The sequence below is a fragment of the Caretta caretta genome, chromosome 27, assembly GCF_965140235.1.
Source record: "Caretta caretta isolate rCarCar2 chromosome 27, rCarCar1.hap1, whole genome shotgun sequence".
In the NCBI taxonomy this organism is placed as follows: domain Eukaryota; kingdom Metazoa; phylum Chordata; order Testudines; family Cheloniidae; genus Caretta; species Caretta caretta.
Genome location: NC_134232.1, coordinates 78,276 through 104,387, shown reverse-complemented (window position 1 = coordinate 104,387; position 26,112 = coordinate 78,276). Strand labels below are relative to the sequence as shown.

Below are 26,112 nucleotides of genomic sequence, written 5' to 3'. Positions count from 1 at the left end.
TGTGAAATAGTTATGGGTAAGGACAAAGTCACAAAGTTCAGCAACCAGGTTAGCCGTGACATTATCGGGGATAGTGTTCTTGACGGCTTGTAGTCCATCTTTGTGTGGAATGTTGGTGTAGAGGGCTTCTACATCCATAGTAGCCAGAACTTCAAATCCAGACTCCAGCGAGAAACTGCTGAATTGGAATTCATTTGCAAATTGGATACTATTAATTTAGGCTTAAATAGAGACTGGGAGTGGCTAAGTCATTATGCAAGGTAGCCTGTTTCCTCTTGTTTTTTCCTACCCCCCCCCCCCCCAGATGTTCTGGTTTAACTTGGATTTAAACTTGGAGAGTGGTCAGTTTGGATGAGCTATTACCAGCAGGAGAGTGAGTTTGTGTGTGTATGGGGGTGGGGGGGATGTGAGAAAACCTGGATTTGTGCAGGAAATAGCCCGACTTGATTATGTAAAGAGTTGTCACTTTGGATGGGCTAGCACCAGCAGGAGAGTGAATTTGTGTGGGGGGGTGGAGGGTGAGAAAACCTGGATTTGTGCTGGAAATGGCCCACCTGATGATCACTTTAGATAAGCTATTACCAGCAGGACAGTGGGGTGGGAGGAGGTATTGTTTCATATTCTCTGTGTATATATAAAGTCTGCTGCAGTTTCCACGGTATGCATCCGATGAAGTGAGCTGTAGCTCACGAAAGCTCATGCTCAAATAAATTGGTTAGTCTCTAAGGTGCCACAAGTACTCCTTTTCTTTTTGCGAATACATACTAACACGGCTGTTACTCTGAAACCTACCTGTATTCAGTTTCTTAATGTATTAGGCTTAGATTTGTGTGTTTTGTTTTATTTCACTTGGTGACTTACTTTGTTCTGTCTGTTATTACTTCGAACTACTTAAATCCTACTTTTTATACTTAATAAAAATCACTTTTGTTTATCAGTTATCCCAAAGTAAGTGATTAATACCTGGGGAGCAAACAGCTGTGCAACTCTCTCTATCAGTGTTAGTGTTATGTGGCTGGCCACCTGGTGCTGGCTTCTCCTTGTTTCCAGCTGCAAAACAGTGCAAGTACGTGGCATCCTCACTTGAGACTGTTGGTTCATGGCAGCATGTTATGGGAAAGGGCATGGGGCCACATGACAGTAAGCAAGTGGGGCGAGAAGACCTGCATGATTTTGAATGGACAGTGTGCACGATACCATCTCTCGACTATGACATGGCCTTGATTATGAGAGTCCCTGCCACAGACATGCTTTCACCTCCTACCCTTGCTGGAGTGCTTCCCACCAGCTCTGCCCTGCCTGCACTCCCCCATCACACCTGTTCCAGGCAGCTGGCAAGGGCCTTTCCTAGCCCCTTGCTCACCTGGCTCAGGGCTAAACTGGCTGTGTTCCTGACCCCCTTCCCCACCAAGCCAGCCTGAGCTGTTTTGTTGGGATGCTTTTCCCTTCTTAATCAGTCAGATCCGCCCCCGTCTGATTCCTCCAGTGAGTTCACGGTTCAGCACATGCCATGAAATCTCTGGAATTTGGGAGTGGAGAGACGGGCACAGTTAAATCAACCTAAAGGGGCATCCAGAGGTGACCTGCTGCTGTACTGTCAGCAGCCCACCCCCTCAGGCCAGGATTTAGGGAGCCCAGTGTTGTGAGACTGGGAAGTGCAGGCTGTCAGTCCACCTAGGGGCTAGAGAGAGCCATGGTGTCTCTCTGCGTCCAGCGGCCTCAACAAAGGCCCCCTTTGCACAGAGCTCTTCCTAACAACACTGGGACCCTGGCAAGCAGGAGGAGGTTGGTAACATCTCTTTAAGGTGCTTCATTTTCGGTTTTTACTGATTTTTACCAAAAAAGTCCCAGGTTTTACAAAAGCCATTATTCATTCAATTTTCACCCAAATGTTCGACGTGCCAGAACTCCTCAGACCCAGCTCCCAGCTCTGGAAGGAGAGATGGCAGCTCAGGAACCTCTCCTTCCTGAGCAGAGATTCAAGTCAGACATACTGGAATGACTCGAGGCTGGTGTAGGTACAGTTGTCAATCCATGCCCACCACATACTGGCTCTAGAGATCACGGATGGTGATCCACAGTTAAGCAAATAAAAGTCAGTGAACTGATTTTCATGCTAACATGGGTCAAAAATGAAAATGTGGATCTGACTGTATTTCAGAATATAAGCGGGTTTTTTTAAGTTTGGGAAAAAGCGAATGCTATTTACCCAGAAACTGCTCAGTTAATTGTTTGCGCCAATTTTCACCTGCATTTTAATTTTTGTAGTAAACACTGATAAATTCCCAGGAAATTTTAAAGAAAATAAAAAATGAAAATGAAGGGCCAGACATGTGTTGTACACTGAGCTCTGCAGCATGGATCAGCAGCTTGTTAATGGCAGGCAGAGGGTTTGCACCAGAAATTTGCTACAAGGGTTACCCTCCCACCAAAATCCTTCCTCGGCCTGTGATGGTGGGGGGTGACTTGCCGTGCAGCAGCAGGGAATGGGGAGGAACAGGGCAATCTGTGCATTCCTTTCCCTATTCCAACCAGTGTCTGCATAACCCCAGAAGGAGGCAGCACAACTTGGCAAAGAGACTCCCCAGCTGGCAGTGGCCACACTTTGAGCTGTGTGTGGAGAGCAGAGCATCATGGGTGCCCCATGGCATTTGGAGAGGGGGAAAGAGTTTGCTCACCCAGGGCCATTTGGTCTTTGCACCCTCCTCTGTTGTACCCTGTGTGACACTCTACATCCCAGGGAAGCACCCTTTGACCTCCATCTTCATCATTTGCATATGATTGTGATATTGCATACAAAGCATGCCTTGTAAGGTATCACGGAACAGGTTATGATCTACTGAAACCCACTGTTCCATCTAAATATGTGTATCATTCATGCATATGAAGTTATGAGATTGTGTTATATGGTTGTCACTAAAATATGCTGTGGGTTTGGGAAGCACCCAGATACTAGCTCCCCAAAGACAATAGCCAGGGGAATAACCAACGTCCAGGCAGGTGTTGAACAACCATTAACAGCCATTGTCCAGCAAGGGAGCTACAATTCAATGACTCACCTGCATAGGGTCACACCCAGGGAATTGCTCAACCTTGCCTGGGGACTCAGCAATGCCCACCAGATATGCCTAGATTTGTGTTCTCCAAGCACATGGAATAAAGGGATATATTTTACTTTATTTTATTTTGGTAACCATTCTGACTTTTTGCCTATCACTTATAATCACTTAAAATCTATCTTTTGTAGTCAATACATTTGTTTAACTGTTTATCTTTACCAGTGAGTTTGCCTGAAGTGTGCGGTAAATCTGCTCAGGTTTGCAAAGGCTGGTGCATATCTACTTTCCTTTGATGAAGTGATGAACCAATTAATAAATCTGCATTGCTTGTCTTGAGCAGTGCAAGATGGTGTATTCCTGAGGTACAGTGCTGGGAGCTGCGGGGATTTGGCTGGTACCTTTCTCTGTGTGATTCATGAGTGGCTCTGGGAGCATTCATGCAAGGTAGCTGGGTGGTGGGCTCCACATGCAGATGTGCTGACTGATCACAGTGCCTGGAGGGGTTTGCTGCTGGTCACTAGCAAGGCACTGTGAGAGACAGCCAGGCTGGAGAGTTTAGGGGGCACAACAGTCCCACCATCCTAGGCTGCACCCTGGGGATCCCGTCACATCCAGCTGTGGGCGCTGTTGGGCACAGGAGCCTGAGTGGCTGGGCCTTGGCTCTGGCCAGGGATGGTGATTTCTGAGCTCCTGCCATTGGATGCAATCCGGTCTGTGCCAAAGGCAGACACACTACTTCTCGGAAGGGTCATAAGCCCTGCAACTGGCAATCTGGGCAGGGAGGGTTCAGCAGGATCCGGTGGGGAGGGGGGCAGCTCTGACAGAGCCCAGGAATTCCCCTCCATCTGTCTAGGACCCTTCTCCATGACATCACTGCCCTTCAAGCGGCTGCAGCACTTCCTTCGGCCACCAAGAGCCTGCACAGCTGGGAGGGGAGAGCACCAGGGAGCAATGAAGGCAATGGGCAAGTAAGCGAAGGCTGACAGGTTTGTTGCCGTAATAAGCCTGGTCTTTGTTCTGTGAGTGATGGGAGGATGGTTAAGGAAGGAGAGGAGACAATGAACTCAGACAAACACTGTGTGTCTGTGTCTGTGTGTCATGTGTGCATGCACTTATGTTCACGTGTTTCTGTATATGCATGCGTGTGCACTTGTGTGTAAGCATACATGCATGCATGTGTGAGCATGTGTCATTCAGTGATACTAGACTCGGGGAAGGGTGGGCCCTTTGCCCGGTTAGCCCTCTCCACTCTGGGGGCCCCTCACTAATGCCCACTCCATTAGCAGGGGTCAGAAATCACTAAGATCCCAGTGCCTGCATCAGCACCACACGCTCCCGCCCAGCCGGCCCCATTACATAGACAGATTGTGTCCGCGAGGCAAGGCACAGTGCTGAGCACGGAGCTTGTGGGTGAGCTGCATAGGCCAGCCATGGCAGGCACCCAGACACTGCTGAGCAGAGCCTGGCAATACTCCCCCAAGGCGCTGCCCTCGTCTGTCAGCCTGGTGAGGCAATCGGGGGATGGACCCCTCACTGAGCCAAACGGGATTGGCCGCGGCATTGCCAAGCATCCATGACAGAGGAACTAACCCAGGACACAGCACCCCTGGAGCTTTGTTAGGGAGCGGAGCCCCCAAGGAAGCCACCCCCAGCTGGGCTATTCTCCCCTTTCCATCCAGGGTGATCCCAGGGTGAGCCCTCGGGGGTGCAGTGGGGGAGGGGACTAGCATGAGCTATTTATACTCGGCACTCTTTGTGTTTCTAGATTCCCCCTCTTTGCCATTTGCAGAGCAGACTCTGGGAGCCCCCTCTCCCTCGACACAAAAACAGGCCCCGGAGCATCAATTACAGCAGGCTTATCCGAGTGGAGTTAACTCGGCTTCACTCACCTAGTGACAAACAAAGGCACCCTGTCTCCCCAGATGCTGCCTGCACAGCTGCTGCTGCTCTCCACCCACGGCTGCCCTGCAGCCCCCTTCCGCCAGGGCCAAGGGGACACAAAGCAGCCACTCAGCCCCCCAGTAAATGCCCCTCCAGCTCTGTTCAGGCCCTGCAGAAACCCCACACACAAAGGGGGCATCCTGGGGCAGATGGCAGCTTGGCCAGAGGAAGGCGGGGGCAGCTTGGAGGCAGGAGGAGGCATGGCTGGGGCAACTCTGCACCTCAGCTATTTCCTGGCTGCAGCAAGGCCCAGAGACCATGGCATCTGGGTCACAGGCCTGAGGCTACACTGGTCTGTGCTGGGGGGTCAAAGCTAGAACCAAGGAGGCAACCCCCCTAAGCCCCTGCAGCAGGCCTAGCAGGGTACATGGACAGGCTGAGCTGGGCGCCACTAGCCCCTGTGAACCATTCAAGCCTCTGGGTGATGTTGAACCAGGAACAGAGAGCTGCCCAGCACCATCTCCTAAGCCCAGGATGAATCATAGAATCATAGAATCATAGAATATAAGGGTTAGAAGGGACTCCAGAAGGTCATCTAGTCCAACCCCCTGCTCGAAGCAGGACCAATTCCCAGTTAAATCATCAGGCTGAAGGGCAGGTGTCTCCTCTCTTTCCTGAATGTTCCTGTGGCTCGGTCTCAATGGTCCTCATCTCTGACATCTGGAATTAGCTCTAGAGTTGCCAACTGTCTACTTGCACAAAACTGAACACCCTTGCCACACCCCTCCTCCAAGGCCCGGCCCCTGCCCTGCCCTGCCCTGCCCCTTATCTGAGGCTCCACCCCCTGCTTACTCCTCTCCCCACCTCTCTGTTGCTTGCTCTCTCCATCCTCACTCACTTGCTCATTCTCACTGGGCTGGCTCAGGGGGTTTGGGTATGGGAGGGGGTGAGGACGCTGGCTGGGGGTGTGGGCTCTGGGGTGGGGCTGGGGATGAGGGTTTTGGGGTGCTGAAGGGTGGGATTGAGGGATTCAGAGGGTGGGAGGGGGATCAAGGCTTGGGCAGGGGGCTGGGGCACGGGAGGGGGTGAGGGGTGCAGGCTCTGGGTGGTGTTTACCTCAAGCAGCTCCTGGAAGCAGAAGCATGTCCCTTCTCTGGCTCCTACGCGAGGCGCAGCCAGGTAGTTCTGCACACTGCCCTGTCCATAGGCACCACCCCTCCAGCTCCCATTAGCCATGGTGCAGAGCCCCCTGGCTGCCCCTTCGGAGTGCAAGGGAACATGCCGCTGCTTCTAGGAGCTGTGTGGAGTCACGGCAGGCAGGGAGCCTGCCTTAGCCCTGCTGCGCCACTGACTGGACTTTTAATGGCCTGGTCAGCAGTGCTGACCAGAGCTGCCAGGGTCCCTTTTCAACCAGGCATTCTGGTTGAAAACCGGACCCTGGCAACCTTAAATAGCTCTGTATGAGGGGAAGCATCATCCACCATCTCTCACCAGTATGCAGCTCAGGACAGTGCCCTGGTCTCACTGCTTTCAGGGAAGTGCCCTTTGGAGACAACATTCCCTCTTTGGTCAGCTTGTGGGATGTGGCATGGGGCTGTGTCGGCCTGTGGGACATGGCGTAAGGCTGAGTTGGCCTGCAGGATGCGGCATAGGGCTGAGTTGGCCTGCAGGACGTGGCGTAGGGCTGTGTCAGGCTGCAGGACATGGTGTAAGGCTGTGTCAGACTGCAGGACGTGTCGTAGGGCTGTGTCAGCCTGCAGGACGTGTCATAGGGCTGAGTCGGCCCGCAGGATGTGGCGTAGGGCTATGTCAGGCTGTGGGACATAGTGCAGGGTTGTGTGAGCCCATGAAACATGGTGTAGGGCTGTGTCGGCCTGCGGAATGTGGCATAAGGCTCAGTCAGTCAGCAGCACATGGTGTCGATCGGAGTCAGGCTGCAGGACGTGGTGCAGGGTTGTGTCAGCCTGCGGGACGTGACGTAGGGCTGTGGTGACCTGCAGGATGTGGCGTCAATCAGTCAGTGTCAGCCTGCGGGACATGGCGTAGGGCTGTGTCAGGCTTTGGGACATGGCGTAAGGCTGAGTAGGCCTCTGGGACACGGCATAAGGCTGAGTCGGCCTGCAGGACGTGGCGTCGGTCGGTGTCAGGCTGCATAGCGTGGCGTAGGGCTGTGTCAAGCTTTGGGACATGGCATGAGGCTGTGTTGATATGGCGTAAGGCTCAGTCAGCCAGCAGGACGTAGTGTCGATCAATGTCAGGCTGTGGGATGTGGTGTAGGACTATGCCAGGCTGCAGGACATGGTTTTAATATGACCCACAGGGAAGCGCTTGTGGTCTGAGCTAGGAATCTGTGTCCTCAGCTGTCTCCCTGCAATGAGCTGTGCTGGAGTACACGGCCCCAGGAGGTCATTCACAGGCTGCAGCGCTGCTGACAGGTTACGAATAAATCTGCCTAAACAGTGGATCATATTTTGGATTCTTGTCAGCTCCAGATGGATTCAGGAGGCTGCATTTCCTTTTGGCCTTTCACCTTCTTCGCTCTAGGCATAGGCTGGGCTCACTCAGAGAGGCCCCAAGCAGTCTGGCCGTTTCTGGCTCAGCAGGCAACTTTCTGACATTCACACCAGACCATGATTTTCCTCTTCTGTACACCCATTGTACAAGGCCGTCATCCGCGTGACTCTCCCTCCCTGAGGGCAGGAACTGGAGGAGCTCAACCACCCCACTGATGACAAAGGAAGGCGGGGGAGGTCGGAGCCAAATGAGGCTCTGTCTGGGGGTAGAGAATCCGCCATGTGGAAACCCAGAGGAAAAAGGCCAGAGCTCTTGCTGACACTGAGGAATGTATCTCATTTTTATCCAGCTCATAATGGAGGAACTTCAGGGCCCTTTCTGGAGAAGCCAGTGAGGTCATTTTAGGAATTTCTCTTTCAGATCTCACCCTTATTCTCTGTGCAACCCCAGGACAGACCCCCCCCCCCCATTTCTGAGCCTAAAATGTTCTGCAGCCTTTGGCCTGGGTTAGTTTGCAGGGCTGGGGCTTCTGCCGGTTGAGTTCACACTGCTCGCTAGGGGCCGCGTGATCTGGTGCACGGGGCAATACTGCAGAGACCCGCGTTCTCAGCCTGGCTTTGCTGCTGGGTGACCTGCTGCAAGTTGCTTTGTCTCTGGCTCTCCTCCCGCTCTTTGTTGGTTCAGACCGTGAGCGTCTCACCCCATGCAGCGCCTGGCACAATAGGGCCCTGGACTCAGCTGCAGCTGTTGTAATACTAGTAACAGAGTAGATTGTGAGGCTCTTGCCCATATCGGCTTGTTCACAGTCCAATGTTCCTCTTGATTGTCCTCCTCCCGAATGTATTTTCTCCCCCTTGGTCCCCATGCCATCCTCCAGCTAGCACAGAGTCCTGCAGTGCGTCTCCTCAGCCACATGGGCTATCTCAATCCTGTGCTTCTTACATCAGCTTCCCACAGAACAGCAAGTCAAGTTCAAGGTCTCAGTCCCTACCTTCAAGGCACTACAGGGCCTGGGACCAGCATATCCACAAGAGCTGAGAGCTCTGGGATGAAGACAGCGCAGGATGGCTCTGCTACTTTGGTCCCACAGAACTTTCTGCCCCAAGGGGGAAGCTTGAATGCTCTCGGGGGCCAGCCCAAGACTCTGGAATGAACTCCCAGAGGAGAGAAACCTCCCCACCTCCTGGTCTGAACACCAGCCACGCCTCTCTGACCGGCCTTCTCTGACACACGTACAGCAGCATGGACACATTGAAACAAAGACCTACCAGAACAACCCACTCCACCTCCCTCCTGCTATCCACATGGGGAGGGGACGAACTACATGGGACAGAGATTAGTCATGTCACGTAGTGCACAACTGGAAGGCGCTCAGATACCACAGGGATGGGGTGGGATGAGAATATGCCTTGACGTGAGTAAAATCCCCTCTGGGTTAGCACCACCCTGAGACACTGTCACCGTGACTAGCGCCCCAGGCCAAGAAAGTGTGAGCATCCCTGCTCCAGTGCGAGGAAGGATTGGTGAGAAGGGACTGCAGACATGCCAGATCTTGTCCCCAGAGCAAGGAACAGAGCTGGGGTCCGGGGCATGGGCGGTGGGTATAATAGGCCAGGAGGGGCTAAGCCTGCCCTGGTGCAGCCACCACTGACCCTGCCGCCAGACCCCTGGGCCATGGTGGCCCCGACTCTTCCCCTCCCTCCTGGGAGTGGGCTTCCGCCGGAAGATTTTGCTTATTTATCATGCGCCATGCAGGTTCCCGGGCTGCTGAAGAGGCAGTATCTGCTACTCAGCTTCCCGGGTCCCTTGGATTCCCCAGGGAGATTGCTGATGATCCTGGGAAGCTGAGTAGCAGACACCACCTCCACAGCCGCCCTGGAACCTGTATGGCGCATATAAAAGCTCAGCGTTCTCAGCCCGCCACTGCCTGGCTGCTCCTCTCCAGCACTCCACCCCCATAAAAACCACACTGGAGGGAGCAGTCACAGAGAAAATCCTTCCTCCAATCTACACATCCACTGAGGGGCTGGGATAGAGCCCTCTCTGAACAGACACACTGATGGGGGGATGGCCAGGGACAGAGCCCCCTACACAAAAACAGTGGGGGGGCAGCTAGAGTGACAGGTTAGGAGCAGAGCACACCCCAAAGACCAGAGGGGAACCAAAGCTCCCCCAAACACCCAGCAGGAGGAGACACAGCTCCCCACTCTCACACACATGGAGTGGACAGATCCCTGCGTGGTACTATCCCTAACCCCCCATAATGGCTCTGGACAACCCCGCCCCAGGGTCAATGCATGCCCCGGCTTTGGGCCCCACTCACCTCCCATCTGCCCCAAGGCAGCAGCTCCCTTCCGGGAAGGGCTCGCCCGAGGCAATGGCGAGTGTGAGCACTGAAGGGGCAGGTGGTGCGTGCGTGCAGGCATCCAGCCAGAGCGCAGGTTGGGACTGTTGTGTTTGGGTTGTCTGGGTGAGCGGGGCGGGGAGGGAGTGGGGGCCCCGCTGCCCTGAGGGTCACTGGCCTGGCTGCCCATTGGGGATGAAGGTGAACATAGTAGCACAAACCAGGCAGGTTTGCAATGCACACATTACCATTAATTTGCAAACTGGACACCATTAACTTAGGCTTGAATAGAGACTGGGAGTGGATGGGTACACAAAGTAAAACTATTTCCCCATGTTTATTCCCCCCCTTCCTACTGTTCCTCACACGTTCTTGTCAACTGCTGGAAATGGCCCACCTTGATTATCACTCCAAAAGGTGTTGGTTTTTTTTCTCTCCTGCTGGTAATAGCTTACCTTACCTGTTTCAGAGTAACAGCCGTGTTAGTCTGTATTCGCAAAAAGAAAAGGAGTACTAGTGGCACCTTAGAGACGAACCAATTTATATGAGCATGAGCTTTCGTGAGCTACAGCTCACTTCATCCGATGAAACTGTAGCTCACGAAAGCTTATGCTCAAATAAATTGGTTAGCCTCTAAGGTGCCACTAGTACTCCTTTTCTTTTTACCTTACCTGATCACTCTCATTACAGTGTGTATGGTAACACCCATTGTTTCATGTTCTCTGTGTATATAAAATCTCCCCCCTGTATTTTCCACGGCATGCGTCCCATGAAGTGAGCTGTAGCTCACGAAAGCTTATGCTCAAATAAATTTGTTAGTCTCTAAGGTGCCATAAGTACTCCTTTTCTTTTTGAGGATACAGACTAACAGGCTGCTACTCTGAAAACTATAAATAATGTAACCAGCCCAATATACTAGTACAGCTGTTCATGTTTTAATCCTTGCTAGCAAACAAATGCTGGAACAATCAGCCCTGGGAGGAGAGGAGGGACGCACACAGTGAGCGGAGAGGGGGCCAAGTGGGGAAAGGGGTGGAGCCTGGGGTGGGGCGGGGCCATGGGTGGAAGAGGTGGGATGGGAAGCTAGCCTCCCGGAGTGGAAGCTTCACCTGCCGCCCATGGTCTGGAGGTTAAAGGGCACCTGTCTATGCACCCTACCCTCTCTGCAGTAGACAGACAGATGCTTTTACTGCCTCCTACCCCCTGGTTTGCAGTGTTTGTTTAAAAAGCAGAACATGAACACTTGAACCCAAATCCAAGAGCAAATAAATGCTTTCTTTCTCCTAAGAATCATAGAATCACAGAATATCAAGGTTGGAAGGGACCTCAGGAGGTCATCTAGTCCAACCCCCTGCTCAAAGCAGGACCGATCGCCAATTAAATCATCCCAGCCAGGGCTTTGTCAAGCCTGACCTTAAAAACTTCAAAGGAAGGAGATTCCACCAGCTCCCTAAGTAACGCATTCCAGTGTTTCACCACCCTTTTTTCCTAATATCCAACCTAAATCTCCCCCACTGCAACTTGAGACCATTAGTCCTTGTTCTGTCATCTGCTACCACTGAGAACAGTCTAGAGCCATCCTCTTTGGAACCCCCTTTCAGGTCGTTGAAAGCAGCTATCAAATCGCCCCTCACTCTTCTCTTTTGCAGACTAAACATCCCCAGTTCCCTCAGCCTCTCCTCATAACTCATGTTCCAGTCCCCTAATCATTTTTGTTGCCCTCCGCTGGACTCTTTCCAATTTTTCCACATCCTTCATGTACTGTGGGGCCCAAAACTGGACACAGTACTCCAAATGAGGCCTCACGAATGTGGGGAATAGAGGAAAACGATCACGTCCCTCGATCTGCTGGCAATGCCCCTACTTATACATCCCAAAATGCCATTGGCCTTCTTGGCAACAAGGGCACACCGTTGACTCATATTCAGCTTCTCGTCCACTGTAACCCCTAGGCCCTTTTCTGCAGAACTGCTGCCTAGCCATTTGGTCCCTAGTCTGTAGCGGTGCATTGGATTCTTCTGTCCTAAGTGCAGGACTCTGCACTTGTCCTTGTTGAAGTTTAAGGAGTTAAAAATCAGCACTATAAGATCCTTGGTTCTTTTACTTTAAAATATCTGGAATGTCAAGTCTGTTTCACCCTGCTTTTCTGGAGGCCTTGTTGGAGTTTCCAACGTATACTGCAAATCTTCACCCAGGGGCCAGTGTTGGTGAAACTTTCACTGAGGCTTTCTTTTCCCCAAGCATTTGTTAAGCATTGGAGTCAAGTCCCTCCCTTCTCCACTAGAGACCTCGCCCCTGTCAGAGAGGCTTCAGGAATGCCCAGTGGTGCTGGAACTCACTCACCTTTCCAGCTGGAAGGCTCTGGAGACTCGTTGCTTTGGTTTTCACTCCTGATTGTTTCCAGACACTCAGCCTCTCGTTCCTGTAAATGCAGAATGATGGAGCACTCCGGGTGGGTCGTCTGCACCTTCAAGAGGAAACGGACAGACACCAGAACACAGGGTGTTAAAGGGCTTTCACTCTTAACACACCTGTGCCTTCTGTTCAAGGACAAAATATTCCTGTGTGTCATATTTCCGCTAGCCCCAGCCCCAGGCAGTCCTCGCGGTGCACCTGTTAGCCCTGATTTTGTCATACGCTTTACGGTTTTTGCCTGGTGAACACAGTTAACAAACATGGCAAACATGGCAATCATCATTTACAATCCTCTCTGACAGGTTTCAGAGTGGTAGCCGTGTTAGTCTGTATCAGCAAAAAGAACGAGGAGTCCTTGTGGCACCTTGAGACTAACAAATTTATTTGAGCATAAGCTTTCGTGGGCTAAAACCCACTTCATTGAATACATGCAGTGGAAAATACAGTAGGAAGATGTATATATATATACACAGAGAACATGAAAAAATGGGTGTTGCCATGCACACTATAATGAGAGTGATCAATTAAGGTGAGCTATTATCAGCACTGTGTTTAAGAAGTCTCCTCTGAGAGCCATGGTGCCATACAGACGAACTGTGCTTTCAATATGGAGCCATTTGAGCCCCTTACCGGGGGGACGGGGGTGGGGGGGATGGACAGACAGCAAAGTATTTGAAACAGAACAAGAGAACAAAATGTATTAGAGACAGAAAAAACTATTAGGACATGTCTCTTGCACTCCTCTGTCAGCCAGGACAGGGTTGTTCCCTGCAATAGATTTCCTAGTTCTTGGTCCTGTCCATTTTAACAGATTTGAAGAGGAGACACCTGGGTGGTTGTAGGAAGGCAAAACCTTTCTCTTATTCCAAGACAAACCAGTGGGAAAGTGTCTCTGCAGTGCAGGCACAGGGGATTCATTAAAGTTTCAGCCTCTGTCATCTGGACAAGTGCTGAATGTACAGGATAGTGAGACATCTGGGAGAGAACGCTCAGACACATTTGGATTTCAGGATCATTCTAGGAAAGTCCATTGCTGGCACATTTTTTTAAAGGACAGGAAGGTTATAAACCTTTAATGAGATTGTACAGTTACATAGCCTCCCACATCCCTAAGCCTCCCAAAGCAATTCACAAAATCTGCTCTGCGCCAAAGGAGAGAACAGTAGGCAGGTTGCGAAGTTAAGCACGCAGAAGATAGGAAATGCCCATTCAACCTCCTTGGGCGCTTGCATCTTTATTAATATGATTGCGCTGATTTTTCCCCATCTATTTTTACAGTGGGAGAACTGAGGTTCAAAAAGAGTAAGGCCAATGTTTGAAAAATGTCCAAGAATTCTGCCCCCCCAACCAAGACACCTCAGGCCCGGTGTTTCAGAGGCACTAAAGCATCCACAGCTCCCATGATGTCAGAGAGGCCAGGGTTCAGTGCTTCGGAAATCAGTCCTTAGGTATCTCAAACTGAGTGCCCAGATTAGCCCTGCCATGCCTCAAATTGAGGGTCAATATGGTACAGAGCATGAGGCACTCAGATACTATGGTAACAGTAATAATAGAAGTACTTGAGATAGATAGATAGATAGATAGATAGATAGATAGATAGATAGATAGATAGATAGATAGTGAATTAGCCCTTGCACTCAGCAGAAACTGAAAGGAAGATGGTCTAAGGCCATATGGACATCTGCTAATTGGTTCTGCAGTGTCACCATTTGACTTTCTCCTGTTCTGTTTCTATAGCTAGTGTGTTGGCCTAGCCATTAGCCACTCACACGGCAGCACAGGCGGTCAATAAGGTCAATTATTTCACCTCTTCAAGTAGTATTCATTTCTTTTGAGTTTTACACAGGAACATGTGCATTGCAAGACTGGATCTGAGCCGAGGTCCACCCAGTCCAGTATGCTGTCTCTTGACAGCACCAGCAGCAGATGCTTCAGAGGAAGGTGTTGGAGATCCCTCCCTAGCACATGTGGGATAATCTGCCCCCAGGAAGATCTCATCATAATCCCTAACAATTAGAAACAATTAGAAATTTCATTAATGACTTTTAAAAGGAAAAAGGAAACTGTGCAAAAAGTGGAAACATGGCCAAATTGATAAGGAGGGGTATAAAAGAACAGCACCAGTATGTAGGGACAAAATCAGACAGGCTAAGGCACAAAATGAGTTACACCCAGCCAGGAACATAAAAGGCAACAAGAAGAGGTTCTTTAAATACATTAGGAGCAAGAGAAAGACAAAGGAAAATGTAGGTCCTCTACTTAGGAAAACTAATAATTGACATCAAGAAGGCTGAGGTGCTTAATGCCTATTCTGCTTCAGGCTTCACTAAAAAGTTAATTGTGACCAGATACTCAACACAATTAATATTGACAGGTTTCAGAGTAGCAGCTGTGTTAGTCTGTATCCGCAAAAAGAACAGGAGTATTTGTGGCACCTTAGAGACTCACAAATTTATTTATTAAAAATTAATATTGACAACCAAGGGGAAGGAATGCAAGCCAAAATACGTAAAGAACAGGTTAAAGAATATTTGGATAAGTGGGATGTATTCAAGTCAGCAGGACCTGATGAAATTAATCCTAGGTTACTTCAGAAACTAGCCAAAGCAAATCTCGGAGCCTTTAGCAATTATCTTTGAGAAGTCCTGGAGGATGGGAGAGGTCTCAGAAGACTAGAGAAGCGCAAACATGGCGCAAATTATTAAACAATCAATTTGTAAGAACCTGGAGGATAATACAGTTATAAGGAACACCCAGCATAGATTTATCAAACCAACTTAATTTCCTTCTTTGATAGGATCAATGACCTAGTGGGGGGGGGGGAAGCAGTAGCCGTGATATACCTTGATTTTAGTGCCGCTTTTGACACAGTTCCGCATGACGGTCTCATAAGTAAACTAGGGAGATGTGGTCTCGATGAAATTACTATAAGTTGGGTGCCCAACTGGTTGAAAGAACATACTCAAAGAGTAGTTTTCAGAGTAACAGCCGTGTTAGTCTGTATTTGCAAAAAGAAAAGGAGTACTTGTGGCACCTTAGAGACGAACCAATTTATTTGAGCATAAGTTTTCATGAGCTACAGCTCACTTCATCGGATGCATACCGTGGAAACTGCAGAAGACATTATATACACAGAGACCATGAAACAATACCTCCTCCCACCCCACTCTCCTGCTGGTAATTAAGGAGAGTGATCACTTTAGATAAGCTATTACCAGCAGGAGAGTGGGGTGGGAGGAGGTATTGTTTCATGGTCTCTGTGTATATAACGTCTTCTGCAGTTTCCACAGTATGCATCCGATGAAGTGAGCTGTAGCTCACGAAAGCTTATGCTCAAATAAATTAGTTCGTCTCTAAGGTGCCACAAGTACTCAAAGAGTAGTTACCAATGGTTTGCTATCAAATTGGGAGGGTGTATCTAATGGGGTCCCGGGGTGGGGGTGTCAGTCCCTGACAGGTCAGTCCGGTACTATTTAATATTTTCATTAATGACTTGGATAATGGAGTGGAGAATATGCTTATAAAATCTGCAGATGACACCAAGCTGGGAGGGGTCGCAAGCACTTTGGAGGACAGGTTTAGAATTCAAAATGACCTTGACAAATTGGAGAATTGGTCTGAATTCAGCAAGATGAAATTCAATAAAGACAAGGGGAAAGTACTTGACTTAGTAAGGAAAAACCACATGCACAACAGCAAACTGGGGAATAACTGAGTAGGTGGTAGTAGTGCTGGAGAGGGTCAGGGGCTTGTGGTGGACCACAAACTGAATGCAAGTCGTCAAAGTGATACAGCTGCAAAAAAGACGAATACAATTCTGAGATGTATTAACAGGAGTGTTGTATGTAAGACACAGAAGGTAATTCTGTCACTCTACTCGGCACTGGTGAGGCCCCAGCTGGAGTACTGCATCCAGTTCTGGGCACTACGCTTTAGGAAAGATGTGGACAAATTGGAGAGAGTTCAGAGGAGAGCAACAAAAATGATCAAAGGTTTAGCAAACCTGACCTCTGAGGAAAGGTTGAGAAAACTGGGCATGTTTTGTCCTGAGAAAAAAAGACTGAGGAGGGACCTGATAACAGTCTGCCAATGTGTTAAGGGCTGTTATAAGTAGGATGGTGATCATAGAATCATAGAATCATAGAATCATAGAATATAAGGGTTGGAAGGGACCCCAGAAGGTCATCTAGTCCAACCCCCTGCTCAAAGCAGGACCAATTCCCAGTTAAATCATCCCAGCCAGGGCTTTGTCAAGCCTGACCTTAAAAACCTCTAAGGAAGGAGATTCTACCACCTCCCTAGGTAACGCATTCCAGTGTTTCACCACCCTCATAGTGAAAAAGTTTTTCCTAATATCCAATCTAAACCTCCCCCACTGTAACTTGAGACCATTACTCCTCGTTCTGTCTTCTGATACCATTGAGAACAGTCTAGAGCCATCCTCTTTGGAACCCCCTTTCAGGTAGTTGAAAACAGCTATCAAATCCCCCCTCATTCTTCTCTTCTGCAGGCTAAACAATCCCAGTTCCCTCAGCCTCTCCTCATAACTCATATGTTCCAGACCCCTAATCATTTTTGTTGCCCTTCGCTGGACTCTCTCCAATTTATCCACATCAATTGTTCTCCATCTCCACTGAAGGTAGGACAAGACATAATGCAGAAAGGGAGGTGTAGGTTAGCTATTAGGGAAAACGTTGTAACTAGGACCACCAAGGGAGATCGTGTACTCCCAACTATTGGAAGCAAGCTGGGCAAATCCCTGTCAGGGATGGTTGAGGTTTAGCTGGTTCTGCCACAGCACTGGGGGCTGGACTTGACCTCTCAAAGTGCCTTCCAGCCTGACATTTCTATGATTCTATGAGATCTTAGAGCAGGAGTCTTTAGCTCCCTGCGGATGCTCTGTGCTAGCACTAACTGCAATAACACAGGAGAGCTCAGGGATCCATAGACATGTCCAATCCCTCTTTGAATCCTGCTAAGCAGGTTTTCGTACAGCATTTCAGACATTCCAAACGTTTCCCAGCAGGGGGTACCCAGGGACACTGAATCACTATCTCAGCATTCCAGGAGCTGGGAGATGAGGTCATTGGGACAAGGGGGCTGCTGAACTGGGGGTTTGGACAGAGCCAGAGACAGTGAAGTTCTGATGTGGAGGCACTTTTGACCACATGGAATGGCTAAGGTCCATCACAAGGGAAACCTGCTTGGGGACTTTAGAGAGCCGGGCTGCGCAGGACTCCCTCCCATAGACCTTCGCAAAGGGAGGAGAATGGAGTGTACAGCTATGGTGGGCTGCAGCCAGTGAAAAAGGAGACTGGCTGGGGCCTGGAGGCAGACAGAGCTAAGGAGCCAGGACTGGAGACTGAGGAGCTGAGGAGTTGGTTAAACCAATGGTTCTCAACCAAGGGTCTGGGGCCCCCTAGGAGGCGGTGAGCAGATTTCAGGGGGTTCACCAAGCATGGCCAGTGTTAGACTCACTAGGGCCCAGGGCAGGAAGCTGAAGTCCAGCTGCATGGGACTGCTGCCTGGGGCACCAAGCCCCACCACCCGGGGCTGAAGCCAAAGCCTGAGCAACTTAGTTTCACAGTGCCCTCTGTGGCATGAGGCCCTGGGCAACTGCCCTGCTTGCTACCCCCTAATGCCATCCCTGGCTTTCATATGCAGAGAAACAGTTGTTATGGCACAGCTGGGCCGTGGAGTTTTTATAGCATGGTTGGGAGGTGGGGGTGGCTCAGAAAGAAAAGGCTTGGGAACCCCTGGGTTAAACCATCATAGCTGCTCTAGGAAAACCTCTGCACCCCGACGCAGAAAGCATTAGCCAGTGCTCAAGCTTCCTGCAGACACACACACTCAAAACAAGAGGCACCTGGCATGCTACTTTACAAACAACAAAGGCAATTCCCATGCAAAAACTTAGCTACAGTTATGGTTGCTGTGTGCAGTTCTGGAGCAGACATATGGGGCCACTGAGCACAGCCATGAACTCCCTCAAACATTAAAGACTAAGGATATCATAAGGTTCCATCAACAGTTTTGACACCGGTCTAGCGTCCAGTTCACACAGAGACACCATCTCTCTGAGCAGCGTCCAAACAACCTTAACTCTGCCCCTGCTCTAGTATTTTATGGGCAGATCCAGCTTCCACCTAAATCAATAATAAGCCTCTTTCTGCTGACTTTAATGGGAGTTGGACCAGGCATTTATACTATGTGCCTTTTTAGCATGGCAAATATGGATAGCTGACTACATGATTAGTTGTATCACCATGGACTAGGATGCCATTGTGTGAGGTGCTGTCCAAATACAAACCAAGAGACAGTCCTTCTGCATAGAGCTTACAGTCTGAGTACGTTATTTGTTCTGTGGCATCCAGTTGCCTCGTTCATTATGGCACATACAATTCCTGCTTTTATAGAAAAGCTGTCATTTTATGATCTGGTGTGAGAGGTCTGTTTAAGTCAATGTTCATTATATTTGTCTAATTATCAGTGCCTGGAATTATTTTGCTCAGTAGGAAAATACTGTAGTTTGGACATGTTTCTATGGTACAAAGCTGGGCACTCTCAGGAACTCTCATGTACTCCCTTGGTGGCTTCTGGGAGCACACAGTCTCCCTAGGACTCAAGGACGAGGAGTTCAAACCCACTAGGCAGTTGCTGCATATTCTGGGTGCAACTGTGCTCTCAACCTGCCTTTCTGTTTGCCCACTGGAAGCAGCGGGTAGTATCGTGCTTTGTGTGCATGTCAGGGCAGATTCCGAGTCTCTTGCTAGATCCCAGTAGTCTGGAAGGAACTGGTGAATTTTGTGCACAGCTGTGTGAAAAACCAGATTCTCACAACTCCGCGTGACTGAGAGGCTGGCATAAAGTGCTTGCGCATGGTTCTGAGAGGAAGCTACAGTTTCGTCGCAGTGGATAGCTATCTTTTGGTCACGGGGTCTTTGTATGCTAGTGGGTGAATGCTCAGGTTCAGCGGTCTGCATGTGTGAACGGGAGGCTGGACTGGTTCATGGAACCTCAACCATGGTTTAATGTTTGGGGGGCAGGGGAAATGGTTGAGTTCAATGATCCTCTGAATCATGCTGAACCACACCTTGCAACGTGTCCTTTGGGATTAGACTACAGTGATCAGGAAGGTAACCCAGCCTTGCTTATAAAGAATTAAGTTAAGCCCTGTGGACTTCTGGGAGGTTTGCACAGGTGAAATTGTTTGCTCCCAGACATCATGGTGATGGGTGTGTTCAAAATATGTGGCTGGATCCTTCACCAGCTCAGCATTTTCCATCTCTGTTCATGGGGATGGAAGTTGTCTCCAGAGCTTCAGAGGCTGCTCAGAGCCCTGTGTCAGCATGTTGAGCAGACAGCTGACAGGCTCTCACAACGTGACCTATGGGGCTAGGGCCGAGCTGTCACTCTGATCTCATCTCAACCCAGCTGTGCAGAGACTCCAGAGAGGGGGAAAGTCAGGTGGGGGTCTTCCTTATCGCGGGCCTGATCCTGCACAGTGCTGAGCTCCCGCAGTTTGCACCTAAACCAATGGGAGCTGAGACTTCTCAGCACCGCCAGGGGCTGCTGAGCACCCCGTGGGATCCAGCCCTAGAAGGACTCCCCACATTGTACAGCACCATGGCATCTGCTTGACCTACATGCACACGTCCTGCTGCGACTGCTCCAAGTCTTAGAGGCAGCGAGCACCCAGTGGCCTTGCTTCGGAAACTTGTTCTCTCTTTCTATTAGCAATTGCTCTCAACTGTCATTTCCGGGAAGGAGCTGCTGCTGAGTTTGCCCTGGGGTAATTCAGCAAGTGTCCCTTTGCGGTGGGGGGGGGACGACATTCTCTGTCTCTAATGCTGGGATTGTCAGGTGCAGAAACCAAGCTGGAATTTGCAAATGCAATACAACTGCCCTCCCTCCAGGAATGTGTTAGTGCTCTCCGTGTTCTGCTGTGCAGTCTAGACGTGCGGCTGTTGCAAGCACACATTTCTCAGGGCTGCCAGCAACCGCTGTTGTGATTGCTCCTGGGGTTCCTCATCCTGACAGCGATAGTTTGGCATAGGGGCTGAATTCTCTCTCGCCAAAGGAGAGCAGGGGAATCACCCTAAGAGAGGCGATCCCAGCTCTCAGCATCAGCCATGCATAACTGTGAGTCACCTCTGCAGCTCTGTTACTAAAACATAAAGGTCAGGGTGAGGATGGCAGCAGAGTTATTGGCTGGAGGCAGAGTTAAGGTTACTGAGAAAGTTCGGGTTTGGGTCATTTTAAAGTAACTCCAGCTGGATTAGTGTTGGAGTCAAAGAGACCTTAGGTTTCAGGGTTAGGGTTAAGAGGACCTGACAGCACTTCACATTGGACTTTCCTGAATTCACAGACTGCTTTCAGGTCTAGTGGCCTTGGGTACCCAAGAGCTAGCTTGGGCCTTTAGTCACAGCCCTGAGCAAAGCATGATGGGTAAGACACTGCACCTCAGAGACAGGCCTCCATGGCATGGCTCCCTCCCTGTGCCTTTCTTCTGGCGTTAGTTGTGTGCTGGGGACATAGAGTTGCAGCGAAGCAGAACACCACAGCTGTGCTGACTGGCATAGCTGGGGGGGAGCCACGATTCTGCCCCCGCACCCCTCCCCACCTGCTCTAAAGGGGCACAGCAGGCACATGGGGTTGCCGGGGAGCACCTCTGCAGCGGCACATGGGACAGCCCCATCAGGCTGTTTGGTCTCCTAGCTGCTGCGCCAGGCACCCAGATAGGACACCTGAGCCCCACATTCAGACACTGACCCCACTGCAGAATCTGCCCCATTTGGAGACAGCAGGCTCCATTCAGTGCTCTCCTCTCCCCCTCTTCCATTCCACTCCAGGCCTCCCCTTGGCAGTGCCTGTATCTCTAGGCAAGGGGCGGGGGTGCAGTCTGCCCCTGGAGCCCATCTGCATCCCACAGACAGCTTCACTACAGTGTGATGGGCAGGGTCTGCTCCCTGGGGGGATGAATGTGCAGGCGAAACACCAGGGAATTGGGGGCAGGGGAGTCCCTGGTTGCCAGGGGCACTAGGTTCAGGGTTAGGGTTCAGACGTTCAACACACCACCTGACTATGTTCCCAGCCTGGGACCCTGCCCTCCCTTATGGGCTCCGGGATGGGGACACCGTGAGAGTCGGGGTCAGCGCTGAGGAATGGAGCAGCAGCAATAGCCAGGCAGAGCCAGGAGCCAAGAAAGGCCCTTCCTGCTCCACACGTTGGCCCCTGTAACAGAGATTCCAGGTGGCCCATGGTCTCCAGACCTGGCCCTGCAGGTAACAACCCTGCCCATTAGCACTGGCTGGGCTGGGCTACAGCATGGTTCGGCTCAGCACGGTTACCGTGAGGCTGTGCCTAAAGCAGGCAGCTGTGGTGCTGACACACGCAGGGGCCCCAGTTCACAGGGCATCTGGGGAGGAGGCTAAGGGGGCACCTTCATGCCGCCCCTTTGGGGTCTAACGCGGGCTCTGGTGCCATTAGAGCATGTCAGGGCAGCTCTCGCTGATGTGCTGCTTCCCAGGGCCCCAATGGACACTGAGGAGCAGAGACTCTCCGGATTGCAGTGTGTCCCCCCACGCCCTCTTCCTACCCTGCTCCATCCACTCTGACAGCCCCCTGCGCTGGGGCCTGGGAGTAGGTGGGGACAGGAAGGTGGGGGACCCCCCTCGCCCAGGGGCGTTCCTCTCTCCACCACCACAGCAGCTTGCAGGGGCTTTAGGCCAAGGGGGACTTGGCCCCAGGAGCAGGGGGACTGTGTGAAAAGTAAAGCAGGTCCTGGCTCCCAGGGGAGTCTGCCCAAGACCTGAGGAGCCCAAACCAAGCTGAGAATAGAGAGCTAGTCATGCCCATTGCTGCAGCATCCCCCTCCCCTGGCCAGCCCTGGAATCGTAGTGTCCTTTGCGCTGGACCTGGGTGGATGCTGCCAGCAGGATGGGGGTCCATGGTGCTTCCCCATCCTGTGCCCCTATGGGGGGGGGGGGGGGGCGGGCAGGTGCTGCCTGGGGGCCATCCCAAAGGGCGAAGTGGGGAGGGTTTGGCAGGCAGAGCTGGGCTGATGTGGAGCCGGTCATCCAGCGCCCCTCTGGTGTGCAGGATGCCTGTGCTGAACCTTCTCCTCCCAGTTTGCTCCCCCTCCAGGCAGGGCTATGGAGGTTGACGGGGTTGGGGGGTGAGACAGGAGAGGCTGTCCTTTGCTCAGGTGAACTCAAGTACCTCTGCCTGGGAGGGAGGCAGGGACAGACAGGACAGAAGAAGCTGGGATTTCGCTGCTAGCCTAGGGCTCAGGAGACCCGTGTTCAGTTTCCCACTCTGAAACAGACTCCCTGCATGACCTTGGCCAAGTCACTCTGGCCCAGAGCCAAAGGTAATTAGGTGCCTAATTAGGTGGGAGTTCAGAGCCTACCTGCTTTGGTGTCTCTGGGCCTTAGTTCCCATCTATGCAATGGGGAGAACACCCTTGCTGGCCCCTGGGGTGGGGATGGGAGGGTGAGGCTAAATACATTACAGTCTGCAAGATGCCCAGGTACTTCCAGGATGGGGATCAGATGAGAGATGGGGTCAAAGGAGTCTCAAGTTATGACTCCCGAAGTCCCTGGGGAGGGTCAGGAGTAATTCAGGCAGGAGCAGAGGGCTTGCCTCCAGAGAGGGCAGAAGCAGCTGCCAGTACAGGCTTTCTGTAGGAGCCTGGCAGTGCCAGCTGCTACTCACTGCCCCACTCCTTCCACCCCCTCCCTTGGGCCCAGGGGCCAGCGGCTCCCGAGCTCACTGGGATGTTGCTGGCAGCCCCTGCCTGAGACCTTAGTGGTAGGTTTGTTTCTATCCAGTGAATTCCGCCTCACTTCACCATCATCACATTAGCCAGCGCACAAAGGGGCAGCCTTGGCTCAGAGCCCCCGGCGCGCACCTAGCCCTGGCAAGCCCAGCTCCGGGCTCATCACCTCTCTAGTGGGGTGGTGCAGGGGAGGGGGAAGTCTTTTGTTCCTTGAAAGAGAAGACTCTCTGCGCACTGCAGGGCGAAACTGAAAGTGTCTCTTTGCCTGTCCGGCTCCAAACCTGCTGCTGAGCTGGTATTTCAGAGACTTCCCAGCTAACCCATCACTGCAACCTGCTCCAGAATGCCCAGGGAGGGGACGGTGGGCAACTGAATCAGAGAGCGGGGCAGGCCCCGCCTGGCAGAGGGCTCTTGGGGAGCTGCCCCAGGGCATGCAGACCTCTCCCATCCCACTGGGGAGCCCCAGGGCGAGCCCTGCTCTCCTTGCTCATCCACTTTTAAGTGCTGCTCTGGGGAGGAAACAGCCTGAAGAACCCCTGTGGCAGAGGGACTGAAAGAGGTGCCAGGGCTCTGAACTGCCAGGCCCGGAGGTGCTGGGGCTATGAACTGCCAGGCCCTGGCACAAATTAAGCCCTGGGGACTGGTAGGCACAGAAATGGAAGCCAATCTGGCACTGGCTGCCCTGTGGCACCACACCACTCAGTGCTGAGAGTGGGTGGCTAACGCAACTCCGTCTGCCAGCGTAGGTGCTGCCCCTCCCACCCATCACAGGCCCTCCCCTGCCTCCTGCGGCCAGGATCCTCGGCCGGGAGCACTGGCCTGGGGTGGGAGCAGGGGGGAGATTTTGCGGCCTTGGCACTGCACTTACCGGTGTGAGTGGGATCGCTACCAGCAGGAGCAGCAGCCGCCAGACCCCAAAGGGCTGCCATGTTCTCCGCATCTCTGGAGCAGGGAGCTGCTTCTCCCCCTGCTTCTGGGGGTCAGTCCACGGAGGACAGGGGATCAGTCCAGCTCCTCTTTTATGTCCCTGCCTCTGCTCCTTCTCTGATGGGATCCACCAAGTGTAATCAAGGCACCTGGCCTCAGTGATGGCCCTGGCACGCAGATCCCTCTGCACGCTCAGCTCCCTCTGCGCTCCCAGCTCCCCCTACATGCCCAGCTCCCTGCACACCCAGCTCACTCTGCGCTCCCAGCTCCCCCTGCACGCCCAGCTCCCCCTGCACGCCCAGCTCCCCCTGCGCCCTCCCTGTGCACCAGATCAGCCTAGTCCCTCAGGTCCTGCTGAGCCCTGACACTGTCTCCCACTTCCTCCCTTCTCGCCCCACAGTCTTCTGCCAGTTCCTTCCTCTGTACTCTGCTCCAGCCGAGCCCCCGTGCCTGTCCCACACACCTGGCTCCGGCTGTTCACCCAGCTCCGACCTGCCCCTTTGCTCCTTCCCTGGGCCCTGGCCCCGGCTCCCCTTCCCTGCCCAGCTCCAGCCGGTCTCTCTCCCAGAAACTGCATGTGACAGCTCCTGTATCTGGTAGAATGACAGGCTCCACCCTCCTCCCCACGCAGGAGGCTAGATGGAAAGTGCAGGGATTGGGGGATTCCCAAGCTGGGCGCTACCCAGTGCAATCCAGGGCCTGCCCCCACTGCTGCCCCCCACAAGGCATGAGTCCTTCCCCGGCACTCTAAGCTTTCCCTGGTGATCTAGGGGTTCCAAGCTGAGCTACCCCAGGCCCACACAGGGACAGGGAGCCCCTCTGCGTCACCAGGCGTGGGGCTTTCTTGTGCGCCTCATTGGTCAGAAGCCATAGGGAGGGGGACCCCAGCCAGCCGCTAGTGCAGCCTGGAAGCCGTACAGCCCTGGTGAGGGGGCTGCCTGGGGCACCGAGGAACATACAGCATTGCCAGCCTCAAATGAGCAAAAATCATGAATCACAGCAAAAGAATCAGGAGATTGGCAAAAAACATCATGAGACTGAGGGGCTGAGGGGTAAGACTGTCTCATGGGGTTTTGTGTGTCTTTTGCTCACTGAACACCCTGGCCCGACGACCAGTGCTGCCCTTGTTCCCAAACATACTGGGTGGGGGGGTTATGGCCCCTGCTGCAGGAGCTCTCACCCCCCACACACACATCTGCCTGGCCCCTGCCCAGCAATTAACCCTGCCTCCACCCAGCCCCCACCACAATCAGCTCACTGCCCCCAGCCCCAACTCTGCTCCTCCAGGGGCTCTTCACCCCCCATTCCCAGACCTGAAGGGATGCAGCGGGGTCCCCTTTGCCTCCTCCAGGCAAGGGGGGCCAGCTACACAGGTTCTTCACCCTCCCCCCCAGCCAAGCTGTTGCGGGGGGGGGGGGAAGCAAAGGAGTCATCCTCAGCACACAGGAGGGGAGGAGGGGGCCGGGTTGCCCTGAGTTACCAGGCTCTTTCTGCTCCTCCTCCCCTCCTGTAAGGATGGGGTGGATTGCTGATGGGAGCGGGAGGAGAAGAGCACTTAGGGTGACCACCCGTCCCTTATGTCAAGGTGCATTGAAATGGATTACAACTGATACTAAGTGCCGGTTTAAAGATTACATTGAAGCTCATTACAGGTTTCAGAGTAACAGCTGTGTTCGTCTGTATTTGCAAAAAGCCCAACTTGATTATCATACACATTGTAAGGAGAGGTTTCAGAGTAACAGCCGTGTTAGTCTGTATTCGCAAAAAGAAAAGGAGTACTTGTGGCACCTTAGAGACTAACCAATTTATTTGAGCATGAGCTTTTGTGAGCTACAGCTCACTTCATCGGATGCATACCGTGGAAACTGCAGCAGACTTTATATACACACAGAGAATATGAAACAATACCTCCTCCCACCCCACTGTCCTGCTGGTAATAGCTTATCTAAAGTGATCATCAGGTTGGGCCATTTCCAGCACAAATCCAGGTTTTCTCACCCTCCACCCCCCCACACAAATTCACTCTCCTGCTGGTGATAGCCCATCCAAAGTGACAACTCTTTACACAATGTGCATGATAATCAAGTTGGGCCATTTCCAGCACAAATCCAGGTTTTCTCCCACCCCCACCCCCACCCCCACCCCCATACACACACAAACTCACTCTCCTGCTGGTAATAGCTCATCCAAAC

General features: G+C 52.1%; 1 protein-coding gene across 1 annotated transcript in view; it reads right to left on the bottom strand.

The window, feature by feature from the left end:
• Positions 1-24,178, bottom strand: part of LOC125626854 (vasoactive intestinal polypeptide receptor 1-like) — a 73,517-nt gene extending 49,339 nt beyond the window's left edge. Inside the window, exons 1-2 of the mRNA XM_075123548.1 lie at positions 23,862-24,178; positions 12,142-12,265 (exon numbers count right to left, since the gene is read on the bottom strand). Coding sequence (XP_074979649.1) covers positions 12,142-12,265; positions 23,862-23,933 — 196 coding nt within the window. The 5' untranslated portion in view covers positions 23,934-24,178. The remainder of the gene's footprint in view (positions 1-12,141; positions 12,266-23,861) is intronic.
• Between the last annotated feature and the right edge of the window lie 1,934 nt (positions 24,179-26,112).